General features: G+C 42.7%; 1 protein-coding gene across 1 annotated transcript in view; it reads left to right on the forward strand.

Moving 5' to 3' along the window:
• Nucleotides 1–23,386, forward strand: part of ST6GALNAC5 (ST6 N-acetylgalactosaminide alpha-2,6-sialyltransferase 5) — a 145,871-nt gene extending 122,485 nt beyond the window's left edge. The window contains exons 3-5 of the mRNA XM_081143712.1: nucleotides 3,438–3,847; nucleotides 9,892–9,999; nucleotides 19,055–23,386. Of these exons, the coding sequence (XP_080999838.1) occupies nucleotides 3,438–3,847; nucleotides 9,892–9,999; nucleotides 19,055–19,286 (750 nt within the window). The 3' untranslated portion in view covers nucleotides 19,287–23,386. The remainder of the gene's footprint in view (nucleotides 1–3,437; nucleotides 3,848–9,891; nucleotides 10,000–19,054) is intronic.
• The last annotated feature ends 804 nt before the right edge of the window (nucleotides 23,387–24,190 follow it).

Consider the following 24,190-nt stretch of genomic DNA (forward strand, 5'->3'; position numbering starts at 1 on the left):
AGATCTGGAAACAGCCCAAGTGCCCATCAGTAGATGAGTGGATAAAAAAGCTGTGGGACATTCACACCCTGGAATATTGCTCAGCCATCAGAAAGGAAATCTTACCTTTTGTGACGGCATGACTGGATCTGGAGAATATTATGCTAAGTGAAATAATCCAGTCAAAGAAAGACAAATACCATATGATCTCACTTATATGTGGCATCTAATGAACAAAATAATTTAACAAATAAAATAGAAACAGAAGCATAAATACATAGAACAGACTGACAGTTGTCAGAGGGGAGAGGTGTTGGGGGCTAGATGGAAAAAGGTGAGTGGATTAAGCAAAAAACATATAGATAGAGATATAGGATATAGATATAGATAACACAGAGACAGACAACAGTGTGGTGAGAGCCAGAGGGAAGGGGGTGGGGCGAGGCGAAAGAGGGCAAAGCGGGGATAAATGGGGACAGGAAGAGACTTTACTTCTGGGGATGAGCACACAATGCAGTGTGCAGATGACATTTTGTTGAGTTGTACGCTTGAAACCTATATGGTTTTGTTAACCAATGTCACCCCAATAAACTCAATAAAAAATAATAATTTGCTTTAAAAAAAAGAAATAAAAGTATCTCATCTGCTGGTTTCCATCACGTCTTCCTTTCCTGGCTGACCTCCCACCTCTCTGAGTCTTCTAGACAGACTCAAATATTCCCTCATCTTTGGTCCCATGGCCCCTGCGCCTAATCATATTATAGTATTTACCACACCATCCTGTGATTGCTTGTCTGGGGGCACCCTCACTCTAGACTGCGTGCCCCTTGAGAATAAGGACAGGGTCTTATCTGTCTTGTTATTTACCAAGTGCCCGACACATACAGGAACTCTACCATTGAATAGAGTGCTGCTGAACTTTCCGCCTTCATCCTTTCTGTGTGGGATGCGCAGGTAAAACAAGGGAAAGGAAAATTAAATATTTCCTCCTCCGTTGGCTGATGAAATTGTCCCTTGCCCCCAGCAGTTCACCCAGGGAATTCAGAAGGGGTGCCTATGCCAGGTTCCAGCAGTTTCTTGAGGGGAATAGGGGCTCCTTTCTGGGTATCTATAATGTGGGTTTTCCTCAAAGGGAAAGTTTGGTCTTAGCCACATGTCACCATCATTAACTTAAGACTAATGGGATGAGTCTACTATGAATGAGCTTCGAGGAATGGAGGGGGTGGACAGAAGGCCCTCACCACTTTGCTGCATCCACCCAGCCCAGTGCCCTACGAACACCACCACCACCACTACTGATTAGGAAATAGCATCGCTGAGTTTCTGGGAGGGAGGAAAGGAGGTGGGCAATGAGTTAAGCAAACATCCCATGACACTTACTCTATTTGTTCTACTGCACTGCATCCATGGACCCCACAGTCAGATTTCCCGGGTTCACATCCCAGCTCTGCCACTTCCTAACAATATGATCTTGAGCAAGTTCCTTCATTTTTCTAGCCACTGATATTCTCATTAGTAAAATAGGGGTGATAATATAGTATCTTTCTTATAGGGTTATTTGAAGAATTAATGCAATTACAGAAAAGCTCAGAACAGTACCTGGCATACAGAGAACATTCGAAAATGTTAGCCAAAGCAACCACTTTTTCTTTTGTGCCCTAGCCTTGCTGTGCTCTACAGAGTCCCCTTTACTAATGCTTTAGCACAGCCCCTCCTCACCCTGTTATACTTTATTGCACACCTTCACTGACCCCACTATCCCTCACTAAAGTATGAACCTTGAGGGATTGTGCTTTTCCATTCCATTTGCATTCTTACTGCCCAGCATACTTTCTGTCACCTAATAATAATTAGATGTCAAATGATGAATGAATGTGAAACATAGAATTGCCATTTCATAAGCCCATGTGTCAATTACCAACCCAAAGTGATCAGTACTGATTTAGTGAGTATCTACAATGCCCTCCACTTGAGCTGATAATCCCAATAACAGCTGTCACATATTGAATGATCACTGTGCCATGTCCTATGGTAAGGATCAGCTTCAACACCCTGCAGTTGCCAATTTTTGCTGCTCAAATAGTAGCCATTTCAAATGGCTCAATCCAATACTGTATTTTAATTCGATCCAGGTAAAATAGGGGCATTCATTACCTATTCTCAGTTAAAGATGGAAAAACTGAGACCTGTGGAGATTAGTGGTTTGCCAAGGTTCCATGGCTAATAGGTGGTGAAGACAAGGCTGTCATCCCCTCTTGGCCACTATGCCATGAGGTGGCTGTCCTCAGGTACTCTGTCTTGTTCTGAAGACAGAGCTATAGCTCAGGAAACTCCCAGAATAAATGTAGGACTGAATATATGCAGCACTAAATTAGATCCGATTTCCTGAGACTGTACAGAGAGCCAGTGTGTCCTGTTCAGAGTTAACGGGGAAAAAGGGCAGAGGCTCTGGGGAAAATCTTACAAAGCAGCTTTCCTTCAGAACATTCTTGACTGTCATTTTCTTGTGCACTTGCTGGCCTTGGCCTCAGGCCCTAATTAGATTATCTTCAAACAGCAACTAAGAGATGTTTCTCATTAAACATGAACAGGGGAATGTTTAATTTGTTAGCACGCAGGTGTACAGAAAGCAAATCACTGGTTCAGGGTGTTGAAATGAGCATTGTCATTGCAGTTGTCCCTGGTGGGCACTACACGGCCAGGCCTTCCCGGGGCACATACATATTCACTGGATGAGGTCTGTGGCTCTGACCTCCAGGCTTTCTTTACATTTTAAAAGATGGACCAACTCGATTTCTCTCCCTCTCCCCTGAAAACAGGGGTAACTGCCTAATTGTCATTCCAAAATTATAGCATCTGAGGGGTTACAATTTGTGTGTCTTTTCCCATGTGATTCTCAGACCATGTTTACTTGGGATAAACATATTTGTAAAGCATCCAAGAATATTGATAGATGCTTAACTTTCTATAAGGCGAATTAAGAGCACTAAAGCTAGTGTCACAGCAGTTTGTGGTGTGGTCTTTTCTCTGATTTGGAGGTCACTTTGGATTCAGAAGGACCTGGATTTGAAAGCATGGCTTCATTTCTTGCTAGCTCTGCATCCTTGGACCAATGTCCTAGCATCTCTGAGTCTGAGCATCCTGCCTGGGCAATGACAGTAAGAGCAACCTTGCTGGGCCGGCGTGATGACTGGGGAATGTTGTCAGCAAAGCCTGGGGCCCAGGGTTTGACAGGCGGATGCTAGCTCTCTTTCCCTCTTGTCCAACGCTCCCTGTCACCAGTTTAGAAGAGAATGGTAAGGATGAGAGTGCTGACGAGTTCAGCGCACGCAGAAGGAATATATTCTGGTGTGAGGGAGAGGAGCTGGGAGCTGGGCAGCCTTCCGAGGCCAGGAAGTGACTCCTGGGGCCAGTGGAGGGCCGCCCCTGATGGTGTCCTTCTTCCCGTGCCTTTTCAGCCCCTGAAAATGCACTGCAGGGACTGCGCCCTGGTGACCAGCTCGGGGCACCTGCTGCGCAGCCGGCAAGGCCCCCACATCGACCAGACCGAGTGCGTGATCCGCATGAACGACGCCCCCACGCGCGGCTACGGGCGCGACGTGGGCAATCGCACGAGCCTGCGGGTCATCGCGCATTCCAGCATCCAGAGGATCCTCCGCAACCGCCACGACCTGCTCAACGTGAGCCAGGGCACCGTGTTCATCTTCTGGGGCCCCAGCGGCTACATGCGGCGCGACGGCAAGGGCCAGGTGTACAACCACCTGCAGCTGCTGAGCCAGGTGCTGCCGCGGCTCAGGGCCTTCCTGGTCACGCGCCGCAAGATGCTGCAGTTCGACGAGCTGTTCAAGCGGGAGACCGGCAAGGACAGGTACCGGGGCCGGGGGGGGGGGGGGGGGCCGGGCCGGGGAGAGCGGCTGCTGCGCGACTCATCGGAAGCAATGTCGTGGCCCACTGCCCCTGCCTTGGGCACAACTCACCTGCAGGTTCCTTCTGGAAGCCGGGCTGCTCGGGCTGAGTTCAAAAGGCAAAGTGACATGGAGAAGTGAGACAGTTGTGTGGGTCATTCAGGGCCAAATCCCTATTTTGGAGGAAGAGGCCCACCGCTGCTGGCTTGCACTGGCCACAAGTGCGAGATAATGGCTTTGCCGCATTTCATTTGTCTTGTGTGAACACGCACCAAAAAGAAATATATGGGTTGATTTGTTTTTTTCCTTTGCAAAGGCAAACATTTATTGAGTCAGCCGGTATTGATCGAGTACCTAGTCACTGCATCGGGCGCCAGGGGTACAGTCCAGACTGAGGCAGGCGTGGACCCTGCCCGCCTGGAATGTGAAGCTGGCAGGGCAGGCAGACATGCACCACCGAGTGGCCAGCGTGCTGAGCGTCAGCCGGGGGAAGAAAGTGCTGCTGTGACCTGAGGGCAGGGAGGCCTGCCCTAGTCCAGGGAAAGGTTTTCCAAACTCGTGGTTACAACTCAGTAACGGGACATGAAGTCAACGTAGTGAGTCACTGCAAGATTTTTTTTTTTTTTTTTTTTTTATGTAGTGGAATAGAGCAGAATAGAATGACATAGAACAGACACTATCAGCATTCATCACCCATAGTAAATAAGGCAAAGTATTGCTTCATTAAATAATGTGTTTTGGCTTTATACATATAAGTATACATATGTAAGAGGGTCCTTCTGAAGTGATAAAAATGTTCTAAGATTAGATAGTGGTGATGATTGCACAACCTTGTGAACATACTAAAAATCACTGAACACACTTTAAAAAATAAAATGAAAACCATACATACATACACATACATGTATGTGCCTATGCTCAATCACGATATAACATGTATTTCTCACTATCGGCTGAAATATTTTGAAAAGCACTGGTCTAGGAGATGAGGGAATGAGGGAAAGGTTTTCTCAAAAAGATGTATTTAATCTGAGACCTAGGTCAAGAAGTATTTATCCAGGAAAAAAACAAACCTGGGAAAGGGAGAGAAAAGTGTGTAGGAGAAAAGTCCCTAAGGCTGTAAGGGGAGGCCGGTAGGGGAAGAGGGGTGGCCTGAGATGAGGCAGACATGCAGGCCAAATGTGGAAGAAAAATAAGGACAGCTAGGTATCAAAAGGAGCAGCGCAGTGCATTCCAGTTACACAGCTCTAGGCTGGAATTCGGACCCTGTCCCTTACTAGTCATGTGGCCTTGGACATTTCCTTGGACATTTTACTTGACCTCACATGTGAGAAGGACACAGGGACTAGGTCTCATAGGACTGACCTAATAATTAAATTCCCTGTTCCTTAATTCTAAACATGTACTTTTATAATTAATATACATCTAATGATGTAACCTATCCCCTCCCTTGCAGCTGTTGCTGAGTCAATTTCATATCTTAAAACTAAAGAGATATGATAAAAAATAAAGGATATAAAGTACTAAATCCATTGTTTGGCTAGTTTAGGCAGCTCATTATTGGAGAACACAGTTTTAAAGAAAGACCAAAGCCTAATGTTCCCAAGCTCTTTGCTTAGAAGAGCTTTTTTTTTCTTTTTAAATCCTGGAAACCTTGTGACCATTGAGAGCTGGTCCAGGCAGGAGTGGGTGTGACATCTGGTGGAAAGAGGAGAAGGGGAGCTGGCTGCTGGCACTGTGGCCTCCCTCCCTGGTCAGCCCAACCAGTAGATCACATAGGGGATCCTGGTCATCATCACCGGCTGCCACGAAATCCAGTCACTTATTGCCCTTTAAAAAACCACAAGTAAGAGAGACTGTCACTCATTTGAATGAGTTATTTAACCAAGAGAGCATTTTATACGGGTCAAAGAATGAGGGGGGTTATTTACAGTTTTGTTTTTACTGATTGAAAAAATCAAAATAAGTAGAAACACTCTTTTCAATAGAAAACACTTCTCTCCTTTCAGTTTAATTTTGTTTTCTAATTTTAAGTATTCCTGAAACACTGCTGCAATGTTCACTATTTAGGATAATGACACGTTGCTCTGGATCTTCTTAAGAATTTATTTTCAGTTGGTAATTTGGTGACTAGTCATTCCACTCTATGTTCACTTGGACCTTTGGGTAACAATCTCACATAAAGACATATCACACTCACTAAATTCATCAAATTCTGACCTGTGGAGACCTGTTGCTCAATAGGTCTGTCTCCCTGGTGAGCCCAGCTGGAAGGAAGAAACCAAATCTTTGTGGATTAGCTACTGGACCCCTCATGTGCAGACATCCATCTATGAGGGTCTACCTAGTCCCAACTCAGGGGAATTACACTTATGGATTTGTAGGGTGCTAAGGTACATCGTGACTTCTAGAATCTCTGTAGCTCTTACCTTTAGGAAACTATCTTAATATAGTATCGATTCAATTTTCTCATGTGTCTGTATTCTTAACCTGCAACCTACTCCAAGCTAAAAGAACCATGTCCGAAACAGCCCTTCAGAACAAAACTACATCTGTAAATTAAAACACAAAACATTCAGGGTCCCACAGTATTTCCTCTTTTTATGCTTTTCTTGAAACCCAACAAAAATGTAGCATGTATTGAAGATACACAAAATATGGAATATTTAATTTTATAGATTTCATGATCAACACATTCATTTCAGGCTAGTATTTTGACAAAATACAATAATTCAATAGATTTGATTTATAGAAGCTTTCCCCTACTTAAAAATGGAGAAAAAAAATGACTCAGGAACAATCTGCGATTAAGAAGCATAACAAATGACATAGATGGCCAAGTGGTATACTTTACCATTAGAAAGTAACTGTACTTGAAAATAACTTTATAATTGAATAAGGGTACATTAGGAAAATATGATTCAGAACCAATATTATAGTAATTAGATAAAGGAAGCATAAATGAAATAACTGCAGGAAGAATATTTCCATAGAGATTATAAATGAGATTCTGGTGGAGCAGAAAGGCCTTTAATTGTAATTTAGTGTGCACTATAGAATTATCAGCTCAGTGTGTTACTTCATCATAGAAAAGAATATCTGATAATTTTCCCTAATAAGCACATGACAGCTCTTCAAATTCCTTCATTACAACTGATTAAGTGTAAAAACAGTAGCGATTCCTTTGTTGGGAAAATGAATTCAAGTCTTTTAAAGAAAGACAGCACAAAGCAGTTGCATTTCTATAGCATGTGATCCCAAAAGGCTATTATTTAGAAAGTCTGGGGGATTTTAAGTGGCACTTTAAAGAATTCTTCACTTTAGTTTCTATTCCACTTTGTATTCTTCCCGTTTTTATTCATGAAACCTTTTTCTGTAGAGCCACATCCTCCTGTATTTCAGGCTGCGGCTGTGATCTCTACTATATCACACAAAAGAAAGCCAAAATTATGAGCCAGTTTCTGCCACTGGGAAAAGCCCTCTTGGTGTTTCCAACAACTCTAAAAGCACAGGGACACAGGTGTGATTCCCAGGTCTGGGCTCCACATCCTCCCAGTTAGTCATTCACCCTGTTTGAGCCGAGAACAGCCGGCCATCCCATTGTCACAGCCACGTAGGCGAAGACAGGCTCTAATTTGAAACAAGGCACTTCCTTCCCTTCCCCCTTCCCATTCAGTCATTTCGGCTCCATCCCCCCTCCTTCATTCCCAGAGGTCTTATGAATAGATCCCTGGTGAGAAGAAAGGGGAATTGTTCATATACAGGTAGCCTGGAGGCTCCAGACTTTTGTGATTACTGCAGCGACTACTGATGACACTACTGATGATGGCTCCTACACAGAGCAAGTAGCAGAATGTTGGAAGGATGTCAGTTTCTCTGTGGGTGCTGAAGGGCACCGAGGGGAATGGCTGATCTATTTAGTTCATCTGCTCCAACCTAGCAACCCAGGGAGGAAGAAGGGATCTGGATGTATCACCACACCAGACTAGATGCTTTTTATGGCGTTCTCTCATTTAGTCCTCAAAGGAGCCCAGGAAGATGGGGCTTCCCCTGCCCACTTTACAGGTGGGAAATCAAGGCTGCAAGACCAGAGTAGCCTGCCTCAGGCCATTCAGCGGGTTCGTAATAGAAACTGGTTAAGATACAAACTCGGGTATTCTCATCTTCAGGAGCTTTTCAGTGTGCTTCCTGGGCTAGTAACGGGTCAGCGTGCAATGGAATGGAAAACAAAAATGAGTAAAGGGATTAAGCTCTAGAAAGTTGAAGCCATGAACTCAGGAATGACTAAATCACTCATTCCCGTCAAGTGTTTACAAAAGAAAGGACTTTTTTAAATGCCCTTTTTTTTGTCCTTTATGTGAAATGGAAATAAGGAAGCTGCTTAACAAAAAGTCTTCCTTCTGAAAGAGGAACGCCACACAGCGCAAGTAGAAAAGCTTTTCTGCAGTCCTGTTATTCACGTTGCATGTGGTGCTATGGCTGGGCAAGCAGGCAGTCTGACCTTGGGGACAGGTGCTTGAAACTGGCTAACGAGGCATGCCATAAGCACCAAAAGAAAAAAAAAGTAGAAGTGCAACCCCAAAGAATTGAATTACTGTCCACAGCAGCACAGCGTGGTAGACTGAGTCACTCTCACAGGGTCCGATCAGACCTTGATGTTGTGTCTCCACAGTTATCCTTAGGCTTGGCATGTGGCTGGAGCTCAACACCCGTGCTTGAGTGGACAAATGAATAAATGTTGGAATGCACAGTTCCTTAAACTTTTGGTCCTTCCAATAAAAATTTCCAGAGGATTCTGAACGGTCTGAGGTAAAATAAAGCCTATGCTCATTTAACCATAAGCATGCCTCGGGACCTTTTCCTCTGGTCATTAGTCTCCAATGGATGTACTACAGGTCCTCAAATAACGTCATTTTGTTCAACATGCTTTGTCATAATGTTCATGAGGGGGGAAATCTGTTCCCAGTCAGGGCCACAACATGTGTGGAGTTTGCATGTTCTCCCCAGGCCTGTGTGGGTTTCCTCCCACATCCCCAAAATATGTGAGGTGAATTGCTGTGTCCACATTGTCCCAGTCTGAGTGAGTGGGGGCGTCTGTGAGTGTGCCCTGTGACAGAGGGTGTCCTGTCCAGGGCAGGTTCTGCCTTGTGCCCTGAGCTGCTGGGATAGGCTCTGGCCAACCACAACCCTGCACTGGAATAAACAAGTTGGAAAACAATCATCTTACCTTTTTATTAGTCTTTCCTAAATGTATGTGTAGTTCATATTTATTTTAATATTTAATATTAAAAGTGCTTTGGGTCTTTATTTAAATGTTTGGTGATGTTTCTCTTGCCAGAAATATGCCATGGGAACTTAAATCCTGTTTATATCATTTAGCCTCTGGGAAAACTGGTTTCGTTATAAGTCATTTTGCTTAAGGTGGCAGTTTCCAAGAACCTATGCACGATGTTAAATGAGGTCTTACTGCACTCCTAAGGCAAGGCATTCAATCAAGATGCCGGTGTTAGTCTAGTTGAAGGCAAGCTTCAACTAGATTGTTTGATAGATTGATCATTTGATAGTCAGACACATCTGTGTTTAATCATATGTAATAAACTCTTATCCACTCTGCTTGGGGAACAAGGAATATTTCTAGTTCGTCAAGTATTCTAGTTAATAAAGGGTTGACACAAGGGGGTTATCATCTTACAAGAAATTGAATTATGGTGATATACACTTGAACATTGAAACAGTGATCATCATCTTTGATGATGAAGAAGTCCCTTGAGCATCCTTTAGTGTCACAAATCTACCATGATGGCTCATCAACATCATTTATGATTGTGCTGTGGAACATGGTGGTGTTGGTAGAGCTATCTCTCTGGTAAAAAGTTCCAGCTATTTACCAAATGGAGAAAGAGAATGTGTGTGTTTATAGTCAGACTTGCTCCATAAAGGATTTAAGATGGCAGTGGGTATAATGATTATCTTACCAGCTTGCAGACTGAATTGTTGTTCCTTCCAGAAAGATCTCCAACACGTGGCTCAGCACTGGCTGGTTCACGATGACGATTGCGCTGGAGCTCTGCGACAGGATCAATGTGTATGGCATGGTGCCCCCGGACTTCTGCAGGTAGGATTTACTCTGCAAGTGTAATTCATCAGCAGTGTCGTGCGGAGTTTATAAATATCTGATTCCAAATGTCAACCACAAAACATGTCTGTCTTCTTGAAGCAATTAATTAACATGTCCCAAGTTCTGGTTCTAGAAACAACAAACAGCATTTAATTACGTGATATAAAATATTGAAAGTTTTTGTTTGTTCTGCTGGAGAATTAATCCATCTTATGGGCTTCATTTATGCTCTGAATATTTATCAACCAAAAGTAATGCAGTAATTGGCATAATATTCACGATGCACAAGCATTAAGAAATGTTAGTTTTATTCTCATTTGAAAGGAATGTGGTAATTTTTAATGAATTAAACAGGGCAATTTCTTTGACGATAATGCCTATTTTCTAAAATTAAAATATTCCTTGGAGCCTCATTCCTTCACCACCACATAGCTTTGGTTTGTGCTTCTAAGACCAAAGCACAAGCATAATTATTTTGATGCATCACTTTAAAGAGAACATAAGCACACATCTCTGTTGCTACCATAAGTTACCTCCTGGCATGTGCCCGGGCAGAGTTTGGTGTCCTAACAAATGCACCGATTTGCCAAAGCTCATTGAAAACTCATCTGTAATTTAAGGTGGTGATGCCTATAAATTCAGGAAGTGCCCTTCATTTTAGGAGTGACCGATGGCCAGCCCATGGCCTCAATGTTGATTTTCAAATGGTCAAACCTGGAGGGGAGGGGTGTTTTAAAGTTGTTCAAGTAAAATTTCTGCTTGCTTCACATGTATTAAACCTAACAACTTCTCAAAAGCCATGGGCCTTGATGCAAAATCTTTACAGAGGTTTGAAGCAAGAATGAGAAAAGGGTATTTAAGCATGCTGTTTCCAACTGGCCACTTTTCTCCCACCCTTTTAAACCCAAAAACCTAACAGCAGGAGTAGTAATTTATATGTTAGAGTGAGGTCACAGAAGAGAAGGAAAGGTGTGGACAGAGCAAGCCTTTGTTATGTGCCTGTATTCTCTCGTCCCCAGGAGTGACATAATGTAGTAAGGAAGGGTGTAGGGTCTGGGGCCAGAATGCACAGGTTCCAAGTTCAGCCTGGCCACTTACTCACCTAATGTGACCTTGAGCACATTGCTCAGTCTCTCTCGGTGTTTCAGCTTCCTCATCATTAGAAGTAGAGGTGATAATAATAATAGACTCTACCCCATAGGGTTGCAGGTGGATTAAATAAGTTAATACGTGTAAAGTGCTTGGAACAGGGCCTAGTCCATGGCAAGAGTTAGCTTGGATTCTCACCCAGTTCCTCATCACTTAAGTCACTGGCCTTGTTTCCCTGTTTAATAATCTATGTGCAAAAAGTAGGCAGGATGGTGTAAGAAAGCAAACTGTCTCCTCAAACCAACAGGCTAACAAAGACAGCGGGAGCGGCCCTTATGGGCGTGCAAAGAGCTATCAAAGTCCATGGTTCTATGGCAGATATAATTGCCATTAGGACACCAAGAAGAAAGCGCATCAATAAATTGAAATGTTAATGACTTAGAGTGTTCAAGGAAATCTTCCATTTATTATGGAAAACAAATGAAAGGCATGTTAGCCTGTCATTTCTCTTACTCAGAGTTAGTTCATCAAGGCTTCTTGTACGTAGATGGAAACAATTTATGGAATGACACTAACCAGGAAGTCAAGATACTGTCCACGCACCACTTGCTGCCACCAGCTCTAAGTTTCTGTCTCTTGGCCACCATCCAAAAGGTGTGGTAGTTGTTCTCACAAGATGCTTACAGCAAGAACTCTTCCAAAGGACCCTATGCCTAGCGTCCTGTCTGAAAAAGTGGAGAACTGTGCTGGGGGCCTCCTGGAGGAGAGGGTTAGGCTGGAGAGAGCATGCCTGCTCACAAGGGTGAGAAGGGAAGGACCAAGATGATCCTTCCCTTCACAGACTGATGCTCAGGTTCCTTTTATCTTCATCTCAGAACATGTTGGTTGACCCACCAGGCACCCGGGTCCTAACTGGGAGACCTTGAGTCTTGCTTTTCTCATCTGCAAAGTGGAGATAAGAAAATAATAAGAGCAAGCAGGTCATGGGGAGGGTGAAATTAGATCATGAAGGTAGAGCATCTGATATAGCACCCAACAGACAATTAGTGCTCAGGAAAGATTATTATTATTACTAATACATTAATGTTATACCATAAGGTATATGAAATCATTCTTATTGTTATCCTGGGTACTTGAGATTTACTCTGAAAGGTGCTGAGAATTTGGGGGAGTTCAAAGAATAGGACACAGCTCTGGTGTCCTAGAGGCTCATGATAAGCCTTACCCACACCAAAAGTAATGAGCACAGCAAAGCCTCTTAGAGTCAAATGACTTGCAAACAGTATCTGCAACCAAAGAATGACCATTTCCACCCCCTTTTTAAATTTTGGCTTGTTTCTTTCAGCTGCTCAGCCCAGCAGATCTCCAGCAACAGAGGAGTGGGCAGGGAGCCCAGCACCCAAGTGCTGGGCGGACCGTGTCTTCTCTAAGCAAGCGAGGTTAGGGCTCCCCAGGTCGTGGGGGGCATGCTCTGACTGCAGACAGCTGGAGAGGGCACTCTCCACCTAGGACATGGCCCTGACACCCAAACCAGCCAGTCAGGCAGCCTGGCTGGCCAGCACTCCCCCTTTGGTCTTTATTTTGAAAGAAGCTGAGGATTGTAAGGGGCTATGTGTCATGCAGGGTACATGTGTCATGAGTGCTAGGAATTAGGAGGTAAGATATCAACAGGGCAAAAATGGTAAAGGGTGGTTTTGTGAGCACAGAGACTTTGGCAGGGCTCAAGCTGGTTGAGTCCATCAGAATGTAAACTCCCCATTGGCAGAGATTTTGTGTGTCTGCCTCACTATTGGAGCCCTAGTGCAAAGACAGTGGATAGTTACCATCCTAGCCTATAGCTGGTGCGCCATAAATATTAAGTGAATGAATGGTCCTGTCCTCTACTCTCTGTTTAGTGCTGTAGTAAAAGGCTGCTGATGTGGGTGAAAATAACCATTTCTGCCTCTCAGAAGCTGTTGACCTTGAGAAAGACCAAAAGTGTCAGGTGAATAAAAAGTGTAATTGCAAAGGGCAAATTCAGATTTCAAGGGTCCTTAGAAGTAAGTCACTGGTGGCCACCTGTTTCATTCTCAACCAGAGCCCACATTGGGGTCCTATAGGAGGGGCTCCGGCATCCTGCCTTCATCACCAGACTCCAGGCTCATCCGTGTTCAGAAAGCTGGAGAAAATTAATCCCATGCTGCATCTTAGGCAGCATCAAAATATATTATTGTGAGGACAGTGAACCCTTAAATCATGCCCTATCCATACAGGAAGCCAAATCCACTCTCCAGGTGGACTATAAATTTCAGTGAAAAAGATCTATTATCATTGCTTTCCAAACTAAGTTACAGTGAGTATTTTTATCTCATTTTCCACAGTAAATTATTGGCAATAATAACGGGCCAAACATTTAAATTCTATCTAATAATCTTATTTCTGGTCATACTTAACCCATTACCAAGTTTACAACTCTCAGTTACCCATTATTTCTTCAGTATTAATTAGAGGAGTAATGACTCAGAGTGATCACTGTCATGGAACTAAATTAATATCTCATCCGTAATGTGAAGGACATCTCAAAGGCATCGTGAATATCAGAGAGTTGGTTCTACCAGAGTTACTAGCTCATGAACATGAATACAGCTGCCAGCATAACAGAAGTTCCTGCGCAGCCACAGTGCACGGCGTGGAATCAGATGCTTACGCAGGGCGGGCGGGGAACGGCGATGCACCCTGTGGTCCACAGTCTATGATGTAGTCTTTAGACGGATTGTTATCTTTCTTCCTAGATGCTTATTGTTTCTTCTTTCTTTGCTGTAATTCGACCAACTCTTACCGGTGACTGGCTGTTTCCTTTACTTTCATCCTCTGCCCATGGGTGCCACAGATATATTATGAGATGTTAATGGCACCGCCTGAGGTGCCTGGGTTGTGGGGGTGAGTTCAGGTGACTCACTTGGGCTCTTTGCCCCATAACAGGTAAACAGCTGTAGAATCTTGATGCTCAGTGTGCCCCGAATACACAAGTTTTATTCCACCAGCTTCCAAGGTGTGCAGCAGTTTACCTTCCAAAAGAGTCTCCAAAGAGAAGCGAGGCAGCAGGAGAAAGGGGGCTCAGGGAGTCTCACTGGCCCTGGGCAGTGTCTGGGAAGGCCTGCTGTAGGAACATGACCTTCTGAATGTGCACAGTATCCCAGAGACCCCTGAAAGCCAATCTCAGAGCAACGCAGACACCTGACAGCTATTGATTTCACTCCCTTCCTCAAACATCGCCTGACTCCCTCCTATATGCCAAGTACCACGCCAAAAACAGAAGTGTGTTTAGAGAGGGTGTCTAGAGAGAAGCAAAGGCACCCTTCCTACCTTGTAGATGATCCAGCCGCAAAGCCAAAGAGCAGGGTTAACCTAGATCATACCCGGAAATGCAATTATCCTCCCTTGCTTGTTAATGTTATGAGGTTTCTTTCCAATTGTACAGCTTAGCTTTATAAGATTCAAAAACGGAACATGACAAACTCCTGCTGCCGTTAACATCAGTGGGCAGGATTGTCAATGAGCATGAGGCCTCAGCGCCGCACCCTGACCAGCTGCACCAAGCACGGGACACTTCTACAGATAGGTGCTTGGGAAAATGCAGCAAGGGCAAAGCTGTTCCCAGCCATGTGTAGCCAACCCCAGTGGAAACCGGGGGGCCATTAGTACAGAAAGTCCACTTGGTGGGACAGGAGATTCTTCCAAGACACAAAGCCTCACTCTTAAGAGGAGGCTCTTGTCCAAAATTAGGCCCTGAGACTTCAATTTTTCTCTGCATGAGTTTTCTCATTTATAAAATAGCAATAATGACAGTACCTTTCTCACTGGGGGCTGGTGAGGATCAGATAAGTTAGTCTACGTAGAGTGCTGAGCTCTGGTTTTGGGGTTGAAAGAGTCAAGTCTAGCATCTTGAATGAGGCTATGTGCTTAAAGCCAGGCCCTGGACTCTACCTGGGTGTCAGATGCCCCCCCATCAAACACAGCAGGTATACTTACGTTAGACTGATGGGGGAGTAGATGCCGTAATGTAAGTTAAGCACCAAGGCTAACAGGCATTTAATTAAATCAGCCATCTCACTCCTGGCTGCATATTAGAATTCCCTAAGGAGCTTTTTAACATTATCTATCTTTTAAATTTTTTGTTTTGATATATTTTAGACTTACAGAAAAAGTTGCAAAAATCATAGAGAGTTCTGGTATACCCTTCACCCAGCTTCCCCTAATGTTAGTACTTTGCATAATTATGCCCCAATTATCAAAACCAAGAAATTAATACCAGTCCAATACTCCTAACTAAACTACAGACTTTATTCAGATTTCAGCAGTTTTCTTACTGATGTGCTTTATCTCCTTCAGGACTCAATCCAGGATTTCTTTGCTTTTACTTGTCACGTGCCCTTAGTCTCCTCCAATCCATGACAGTTCCTCAGTCGTTCCTTATCTTTCATGACTTTGATGCTTTTGAAGAATTCTGGTCACCATTGCAGGATGCCCCTCATTTTATATTTCTGTGATTAGACTGAGGTTATGCATTACTGGGAAGAATATCATAGAAGCGATAAGCCCTTCTCACATCTCATATCAAGAGGTACATGATGTCAAAATGTCTTATCACTGGCCATGTTGACCTTTACCACTTGGTTGAGGAGATGTCTGCTGGGTTTACTCATTGTAAAGTTACAACTTTTCTCTTTGTCATTAATAAGTATCTTGGGGGAAGATACTGTATGCAAATAACCTGTTTCTCCTATCTATAGCCCCACTAATGTTCTCTTCATTGGTGCATCTTGCCTGCAACCATTACTATTCTCTTTTAATGGTGATTTCTATTCCCTCATTCCTCCTAGATTTGTTAATTGGAATTCTTCTCTCAGGAAATGCCGTTTCATCTCCCTCATTTATTTAATTATTCAGTTGTTTATTGAGATCATCATGGACTCATGGATATTTATTTTATTTTATGGGTTTTATAATCCAGTGCTGCCATTATTTATTTTGATACTGAAACCTAAGGCACTTTTTTAAATGCCCATGCCTGGGACCCTCTCCAAGTCAATTAAACCCGAATCTGTGGAGGTGGAACGCAGACAACGGTATTTCTTTAAAGCTCCCCCTGTGCACTAAATATTAGCTCTCTCCCTCTCCCCACCTGCTTCCTTCATAAAGAAAAAAAATCCTTCTTCACATTATTCTGCAGTATTAGTTCCCACACTGGCCCTCGGAGTGCTGATGACAGGCTGCAGCCGCTGGGGTAACTGGCTCTGTGATTATCGCACCAACCCTGCCCTCAGGCCTTCACTCCTTCAGCTCCCCTGGCCCCAAACGGGGACTTGGTGCCAGATCCTCCCTTTACAGCAGCAGCCTCCCGGTGTGAAAATTCTGCTGGTATTTATTGCTATTTTCCCTGGGATCAGGTGAAGCCGGAAAAAGCCTCGGCAGCCTTTAGAAAGTCAGGTTTGACCTTGAGCTGCGAAGGGCTTTCTGAGCGGAATGGTGGATTACAGCCGGTGGCAGGCTGGCGACCCAGGGCTTGCTCGCCGTTGCTTCCGATCTGCCCCCTCAGTCCCACAAAGCACGTTTCTGCCATTTGGACAGAGTTTTAATGGATGCAAACAACCCCCACCTATTTGGACAACTTTGAAATTAAGAAATTAAATTTACCAAATATGTAAATTTAATTCTCCCTTTAGGTGATCAGTATCGAGCCAAATAAGGTTTCATTCAAAAAGATGGTCATCCTGAGTGAGGAAACTGACCTCCAGCATCCTTCGGCTGGTTTCCAATTTCCCTCTATTCCTAGGTGCCAAATCAATCTCATGGTTATTTTTAGAAACCTAATTGTTTCTTCAGTGAGACTGATGCCAAGAATATGTCCAAAACTTAGATGAATCAGATTTAAAGCATGATTTGTACCAGAATAAAAGTTTAACCCTAGATTTGCTGCAGTGGCATGAATTTGGCATGGCTCCCCAAATTATGTCATATGAATTTAGGGAGATTTGTCTCACAAGATTCTATTTCCTTTTTTTTTTTCCCATAGTGGTAGTTTCAACTTAATTTTTTCCTAACATGCACTTTCTGTATTGAAAACACCTTCTATTAAAATTTTAAGGAGACTCTAATGTCTAGGGTAAGTAAATAAGTGATATCTATAATAACTAGGCAGGATAGCTGCTGATGTTTCATGATAGAACATAGAGATACTTCTGAGACAGGTATAATAGAGATGCAAAGTATTAACTCAGCACAGCATCCAACCCAGGATGAGGAATGTTTAAACCCTGCATGACAAAAATAGATTTCTCTTCCTGAAAGAACTTTAACCTCGGGGGAGAGGCAGCTCAAAGGTTTACTCTTGTCAAAGCCACAAACTCAACACCCCTCTTGATAAAAGACTTCGATCCCTGACCCCAGTAAAGTTGCTACTCTAAAAGCCATTTGTGTATTGATCTCCCCTGAAGAAAATGAATACGTATCTAGTAGGATGAGCATCTTTGGAAAACCAAGTTGCTGTGATTAGAGTAGACCCTAGTGACCGGAGAGGGGACCCCAGGACATTAGATGCTGAAAGGTGGTTTGCTGGGATGCCTGGCCCTTTTAAGAAAAGAGCTAAGAAGAGACTAAGAAGAGCATAGTCTCTGCCACAAGACTGGTTAGTGAGTGTAGCTCAAGGAAGGAAGACTTATCTATTGGGATATCATAACCAATCTTATCATCTAGACTCTAAAACAGAAGAAGTGGAGTGTACTGGCCTAGCATGAAAACCAGTCTGAGAGCAGGGCTCTTTGGGTTTTAGATAGTTTAATAACCCTACAACAAGGGCACACACTACCTTGAAGAAATGAGCCAGTGTTTCTTGCTTGAAGAGGAGACAGGGATACAGAGACATGGAAATGGGATAGTCAGGCTACACGGCAGGGATTGAGGATTTGGAATTTCTGGATTTAGAGACTCTACATTTGAGTACATCGTTGTCTTTCTAGACAACAGGAAGAAAAGGGTGGCATCGTATCTGCTGTCTTCTTTCTCTCCTGTGCAATCAAAATAAGACCATCAACTTGCCATTCTTGGAGAAGAGAGAGTCTTTAGGGACTTGCCGGGTAGCTGCTAGCTCCATATAAATTTCTTTCAACAACTGAAATGCAAAAATTATTTTTTGAGCACCTACTAGGAACAAGACAAAGACCTGTCATCGCAAACAAACAATAAGCAGGGAAACAACAGCAGTTTCAGACAGTGACTAATGCTGTAAAGAAAATAAATCTGAGTGAGAGGGAGTGAAGAGCACCAGGTAAAGCCTCTCTGAGAATACATTTGAGTCGATCCTTAAAAGTGAGAGGAGTGAACTGGTGAGAGAATGCTCTAGCCAGGTGACTGCCCTCAGGGGCAAAGGCCTCAAGGTAGGGGCGACCTTGGAGGGGTTGACACCAGAAACGCCAGTGTGACTGGAGCATAGAGACGAAGGGGGGTGGGTTAGGCCAAGGCTCTGGAAAGGAGTCAGATCATGTAACACCCTATAAGGCCATGCTCTTAATATAATGGGAAGTCTCTGGACAATTTGGGAGTTGGAATGGGGAAGGGGAATGACCTGTTTTTATTTTATAAATATCTCTAGAGATGCTTGTAGTAAGTACACTGCATGGGTGTAAGAGTAGAAATAAGGACTCTAGTTGGCTGTTAATAATATATAGTTTTTGAATCCCCAAAGCCTGAACGTCCTACCGTGCACTTTGAATCTCTCTGTCTGATATGGTCACTGCTTTTATTTCACAACCTCACAACCTCTCCACTTGTTTATTGCTTAAACATCAGTAATAAACATTTGTTGAAATTCATTTAACTTGAAAATATGATTTGTGCTTAACAGCTTATTAAAGATAACATCTTACCTCAATCAGTCAAAGGAATTTTTTTTTCTGTAATCACTTATCTCATTTTCCTCCTGCAGGGATTCCAATCACCCTTCAGTCCCTTATCACTATTACGAACCTTTTGGGCCAGATGAATGTACAATGTACCTCTCCCATGAGCGAGGGCGGAAGGGCAGTCATCACCGCTTCATCACGGAGAAACGAGTCTTTAAGAACTGGGCACGGACATTCAATATTCACTTTTTTCAACCAGACTGGAAACCAGAGTCACTTGCTATAAATCATCCTGAGACTAAACCTATGTTCTGAGGAAGGGGTACGCCAGACTGAGATCCCTGGTGTATCAGACACCAGGCTGCTGGACTTCCTGAGCCCCAGACACGAAAGAGGAACAGACTGGCTGGAAATAGCTTCACTCCTCAAGAAGTACCATGTGCAGATGCCTACGAGACGTGACTATAGAGCAGTGCAGTTGGCTTCCAGGAAAATGCCAGAATTAATACATTCTAATGAGTGTTCTCCTTTCAAAAAGGGAGAACACTTATTTCAATGATGCTGCCATGGCTAAAAACATCTTGAATCTCTTTAAGTATTGCCTTCAAAACTGAAACGTGAGCTACTCAGCAGTATTTATTATTGTATTCCTTTATAGAAATGCCACATCAAAAAACAGTTTTCTATCCAGTTATATCCTGACCTGACCTATAACCTTTATCATCTGTTGGACCCTGTGTGTGTGGTTTGTAAAAAGCAGCCTGCAAGTGTGGACATGGTTTCCAAAGAGCACATCTCCACGGACTTTCATAAAGCAGATGCCCGATATTTATTTATTGAGAGTTTTGTAGTGTACTCTAGGCCAGTATTTTTATAGATTATTATGTGGTAAGTTCTCTTTATCTTTATTTAGGTAATTTATTCTATCTTGAATCCCAAACAACGGTCAGAAAAAGCCTGGAATGGGTTGATGAGCTACCGTGCTCACAGTGCTCACTGTTAGCGCGCTGTTGGAATTTCGCCCGGAAATGTTGTCTTGCATTTTCTGAACCCTTGGGCTTCAAGAATAGCTATAACATTTTCCAAGGTACAGAAATGCTCCAAATGACAAAATTGAAAACCCAAAACTGTGTCACACAAAAAGATACTAAGAAGAAAAACTTAAAGATAGTTTTCTTTAGTAATAACTGATGTAGGCCACTTCGCTTAAGCCCTAGTTTCCTCTTCTGCAGAATGATGTCACTGTACTAGACGACCTCTTACATTTCATTCCAAGCCTAAAATTCTACGAGCCTCCTGTTGAGCCATTTGAGGACTTTGAACTTGGGATGATGGGGCTCCCACAGTAGCAGGGGCCTTTTTAAGGAGCCTTTTATATTGCCCTACTAACTATCTCCCTCTTGTGGTTAAAAGCATACTTTCTCCCTGGTTCTCCTTAACTAAAATCTACTCCCCCTTAGAGAGAGAGCATTTCCATGGTGTTGCCTGGCTACAAGAACAAGGGACTGACATTCTGTGAGTCTGTCAGGAGAAGGGAATGCAAGGAGATTCCCTATCATATCACTCATTTATCCTATGAACTATTTAGATTCACTCACTGCAAATCTTACATCATATTTACTACCATTTGTTCTCTGGTGGGGAGGAGTGTGAAGAACTTATTTTATTCAGAGCCAAAGCTAGTTGGTATGAAAGATTTTCATTTAAGCAAGTAATACTGTTCAAAAATAGTCTTTTAAAAAATGTAACAGTATTTTCTTTACCCATGGCTTAGGAAGCATTAGTTTCTCTAATGCCAAATCTGAAGGCACCAGATTGACGTATGAAGATTGACGTTGTTTTACAGAAAATGACCTGGCTTGTGATTAAAGGAGTTGTCTCACATTACCAGTTCTTTTCCCTGTCCTTCAGCAGTACTAAGATTCCATGTCCCTGCGCAAACTAGTACTATTAATTATCTGGAGTGTTGTCGTTGAGATGCAAACACGGGCTAGATATTTACATAGCAAACCAAAGTTGGTATCTTCGTGGTGTGGCTTGAGCTGTTAAAAGCCAGGACAATTGAAATGTCTGTTTAAAACATACTGGAATGTGTTCTATAAATTTTCTCATAGTTTGTAAAGAGAATTTTATTCCAGTACAATCTCTTCCGCAGCATGGACTCTGAATGCATAATGCTTTATGAACATATGAAAAGTGTATAAATTTCAGATAATTGACTTACAGGCAACCCTTACCATCACTTGAAGGGATTATGTTGTTCAGATGTAAGTAGCTCCTTTAACCACTTTCATTTTTATGAAAAATTAGAAAGGAGTACTTGGGAAATGCAAAGAGGTATACATTACTAATCTAGTAATATCTCAAATATCTGTGTTATCTTCAAGTTTTAGGGTTTGTTTGTTTCTTAAAGACCTCATCATAGCTTCATATTTTTTTTTGTAACTCCTCCCTCTCAAATACTCAAAAGAGTGAAAAACAACCAAATTCTGAAATTTCTGGCTTCACTGGGAAATATTTTAAATATGCGTGTAGCTAGGACATGTGAGTGTGTGAATTTATCTTTTTTAAAATGTGGTATAAATAAATGTAAGAAATTATCGCTTAGGCAGTGGTTTTATTACAGCATTTAAAGAAAATGCCTAGAATTCTGATAGATTGTGCTGATGGACCTGGTCGTGGGCAATTGAATCCTTACATTGCCACTATTTCATAACTATCGTTCTTAATGCCATTCGACACCATTAAACATCAACTCTCATATGAAAGGTGACTATAAAACCATGTTGACAGACCTCAGCGATTTCAGTATCTGATTGTGTTTGAAGCCTAAGTCATACTCATTATGTTACAGACCTTTTTTCTCCTCTCCCCAGCTGTGTCATCAGCTTCCTCCCAGCTTTAAGACCACAGCAGCTCAGGGCCACAGCTGGACGGTCCATGGTGTCTGTTATGTCAATGCAGCAACACTTGGCAGAGGCCGTTACAATAGATAGCCATTATGGGCAAAGATACAGGAATTCACAAACAAAATCAATCGCCTCAAATGGCCCATGAAAAGAGGAACTTACATTTAATATTTTACAGTAAATATTCACCCAAGAAAGCGTACATTAAAAGAACATTATGAGGTGAATATTCAGTGTGCTGAGCGAGGTCTTCACTGTGTGATTGCCATTGCAGTTGATGGGTGTCTGATAACTGAGTCCCCGCGCTTCACTAACCCTGGTATGGGCTCCTAAGGGCTAGAAGTAACACCAGAGTGATTCAGGAGCTTCCTAGGCTTTCAAAGTTAGAGCTTTTCTTCAAAAAAATAAATGAAAGCAAAACACAAAGCACTGTACCTAAAAGAGAAATTTGTGTGTGGTCTCTTGGAGTCTTTAGGTGACTGCTAAATATGTGTATTAGATCCCTGACAACACTTCTCAAGACAGATTACCTTTGTTATCTGAAATTCTCTCCATTACTGATCTATTTGAGTTACATTTAAATGGAAGGCTAAAGCCTTATTTTGAAATCAATGTCCTTCACTCTCACCCCCGCCCCGAAAGATTAAAAATATTGATTTAGAAGCTAAATGAATGCTAGTTAAAAGTGGAAGGAAAACCTGAAATTCTGTTAGGACTAAGACAGTGTTATTTAAACACTTAAGTACCTATTTATAATAAACCAAATATTTGCCCTCATGTAGGCATGACCTAGTTTTAGAAGTATACCCTGGATTCCATGGGGCAATGATTCAGAATGTCCAATGGACCTACCCTGAGAGAAGGTCTGCTTTCCCATTCTCTTATGCATTGTTAGGAGGTGATGTTAACATGCCTGCATATTTCATACCTGACCCAATCCCTTCTTCCATCCTCGCTGCTTCTCTCTTGAACCTCATTTTGTCTTATTGCTGTCATTGTCTTCCAATTGTCTTTTTTTGTCTACAGTGTGCTCTTAAACCAGCAGTCTTTGGGTTGTTAACGTCTCCCTTGTAGGTTTTTAGACTAAAGACCTATCTAGGGAACAGATTTGGGGTGGGTTCTGCCAGAACTATGACCATATTAAGCGAGAGGATTATGTCTGGCTATGGGACAAAGGTCTTTAGAAATACCATCCTGGTTTCCAGGGGAGGAGGGGACAAGAGGACTTCCAAGACATGGACTTCTGGTGCTAAAACCAGGATAGTCCTAGGCAAACCAGGATAGTGGGTCACCCTATCAGAAGGCCACCTCAAAGAGAACTATGATACGAAGGCCTTGGAGGGAAAAGTGAACCCATTGCCTAGGTTCTAGCACATGCCAGAAGATAATTTGGAATGAAGAGAGGTGGTAGAGTGTCCACAAGACTTAAACACAAACAGGAGTAACCCCTCTATTCTAGTTCACTCATCCCCACCAACTCAGGGTATTGAGCCACCATGGAAATGCAAAAAAAAAAAAAAAAAAAAAGGCTGTACTCCTGTTTGTTTCTACTCAGAGCCCTAATGTTATATGCTACCTTGGGTTGTTCTTTGTCTTTTTATGTATGTGTCCTGTTAGTCTAATTAGATTGTAAGCTCTTTGAGAGCAGGGAGCATTTCTCCTTTGTCTTTGTAGCCTCATGCCTAGTACAGTGCCTTGCACACAATAGGCACTCAATAAATGTCTGTTGTTGATAACCTCTTTTTTTCAAAAATATGTTTTTATTTATTTCAGAGAGAGAAAGGGAGAGAGAGACAGAAACATCAATGATGAGAGAGAGTCAATGATCTGTTGCCTCCTGCACACCTCCTACTGGGAATCGAGCCCACAACCCGAGCATGTGCCCTGACCGGGAATCGAACCCTGACCTCCTGGTTCATAGGTCGATGCTCAACCACTGAGCCACGCTGGCTGGGCAGATAATAACCTCTTAATGTTGACCTATTGGGATGGTAATTGATATATGTTCTCCCTTTTAAGAGGTACAGGAGACAGAATAGGTGATAAAATATTTAAATTTTAAGTGGTGTTTATAAGATCAGTCCTTAAACTTACAATGTTTTTAATCAGCAGAGCTTACCTATATTTGGCTAGAATGTTGCCTAATTCGTTGGGTTTGCTAATGCTGGCTGTACCGAACTCACAGATGAAGTTCAGCAAGCTTTGTGTCCTCGCTGTTAGTGGCACAAGTTAAATTCAGTATTGGCAAATGCTATACCATATGCAGAAAGGGGGAAGGGCAGCATTGGCTCTGACTTTTGTGATTCAACT

The sequence above is a fragment of the Miniopterus schreibersii genome (assembly GCF_964146895.1).
Source record: "Miniopterus schreibersii genome assembly, chromosome: 8".
Classification (NCBI taxonomy): Eukaryota; Metazoa; Chordata; class Mammalia; order Chiroptera; family Miniopteridae; genus Miniopterus; species Miniopterus schreibersii.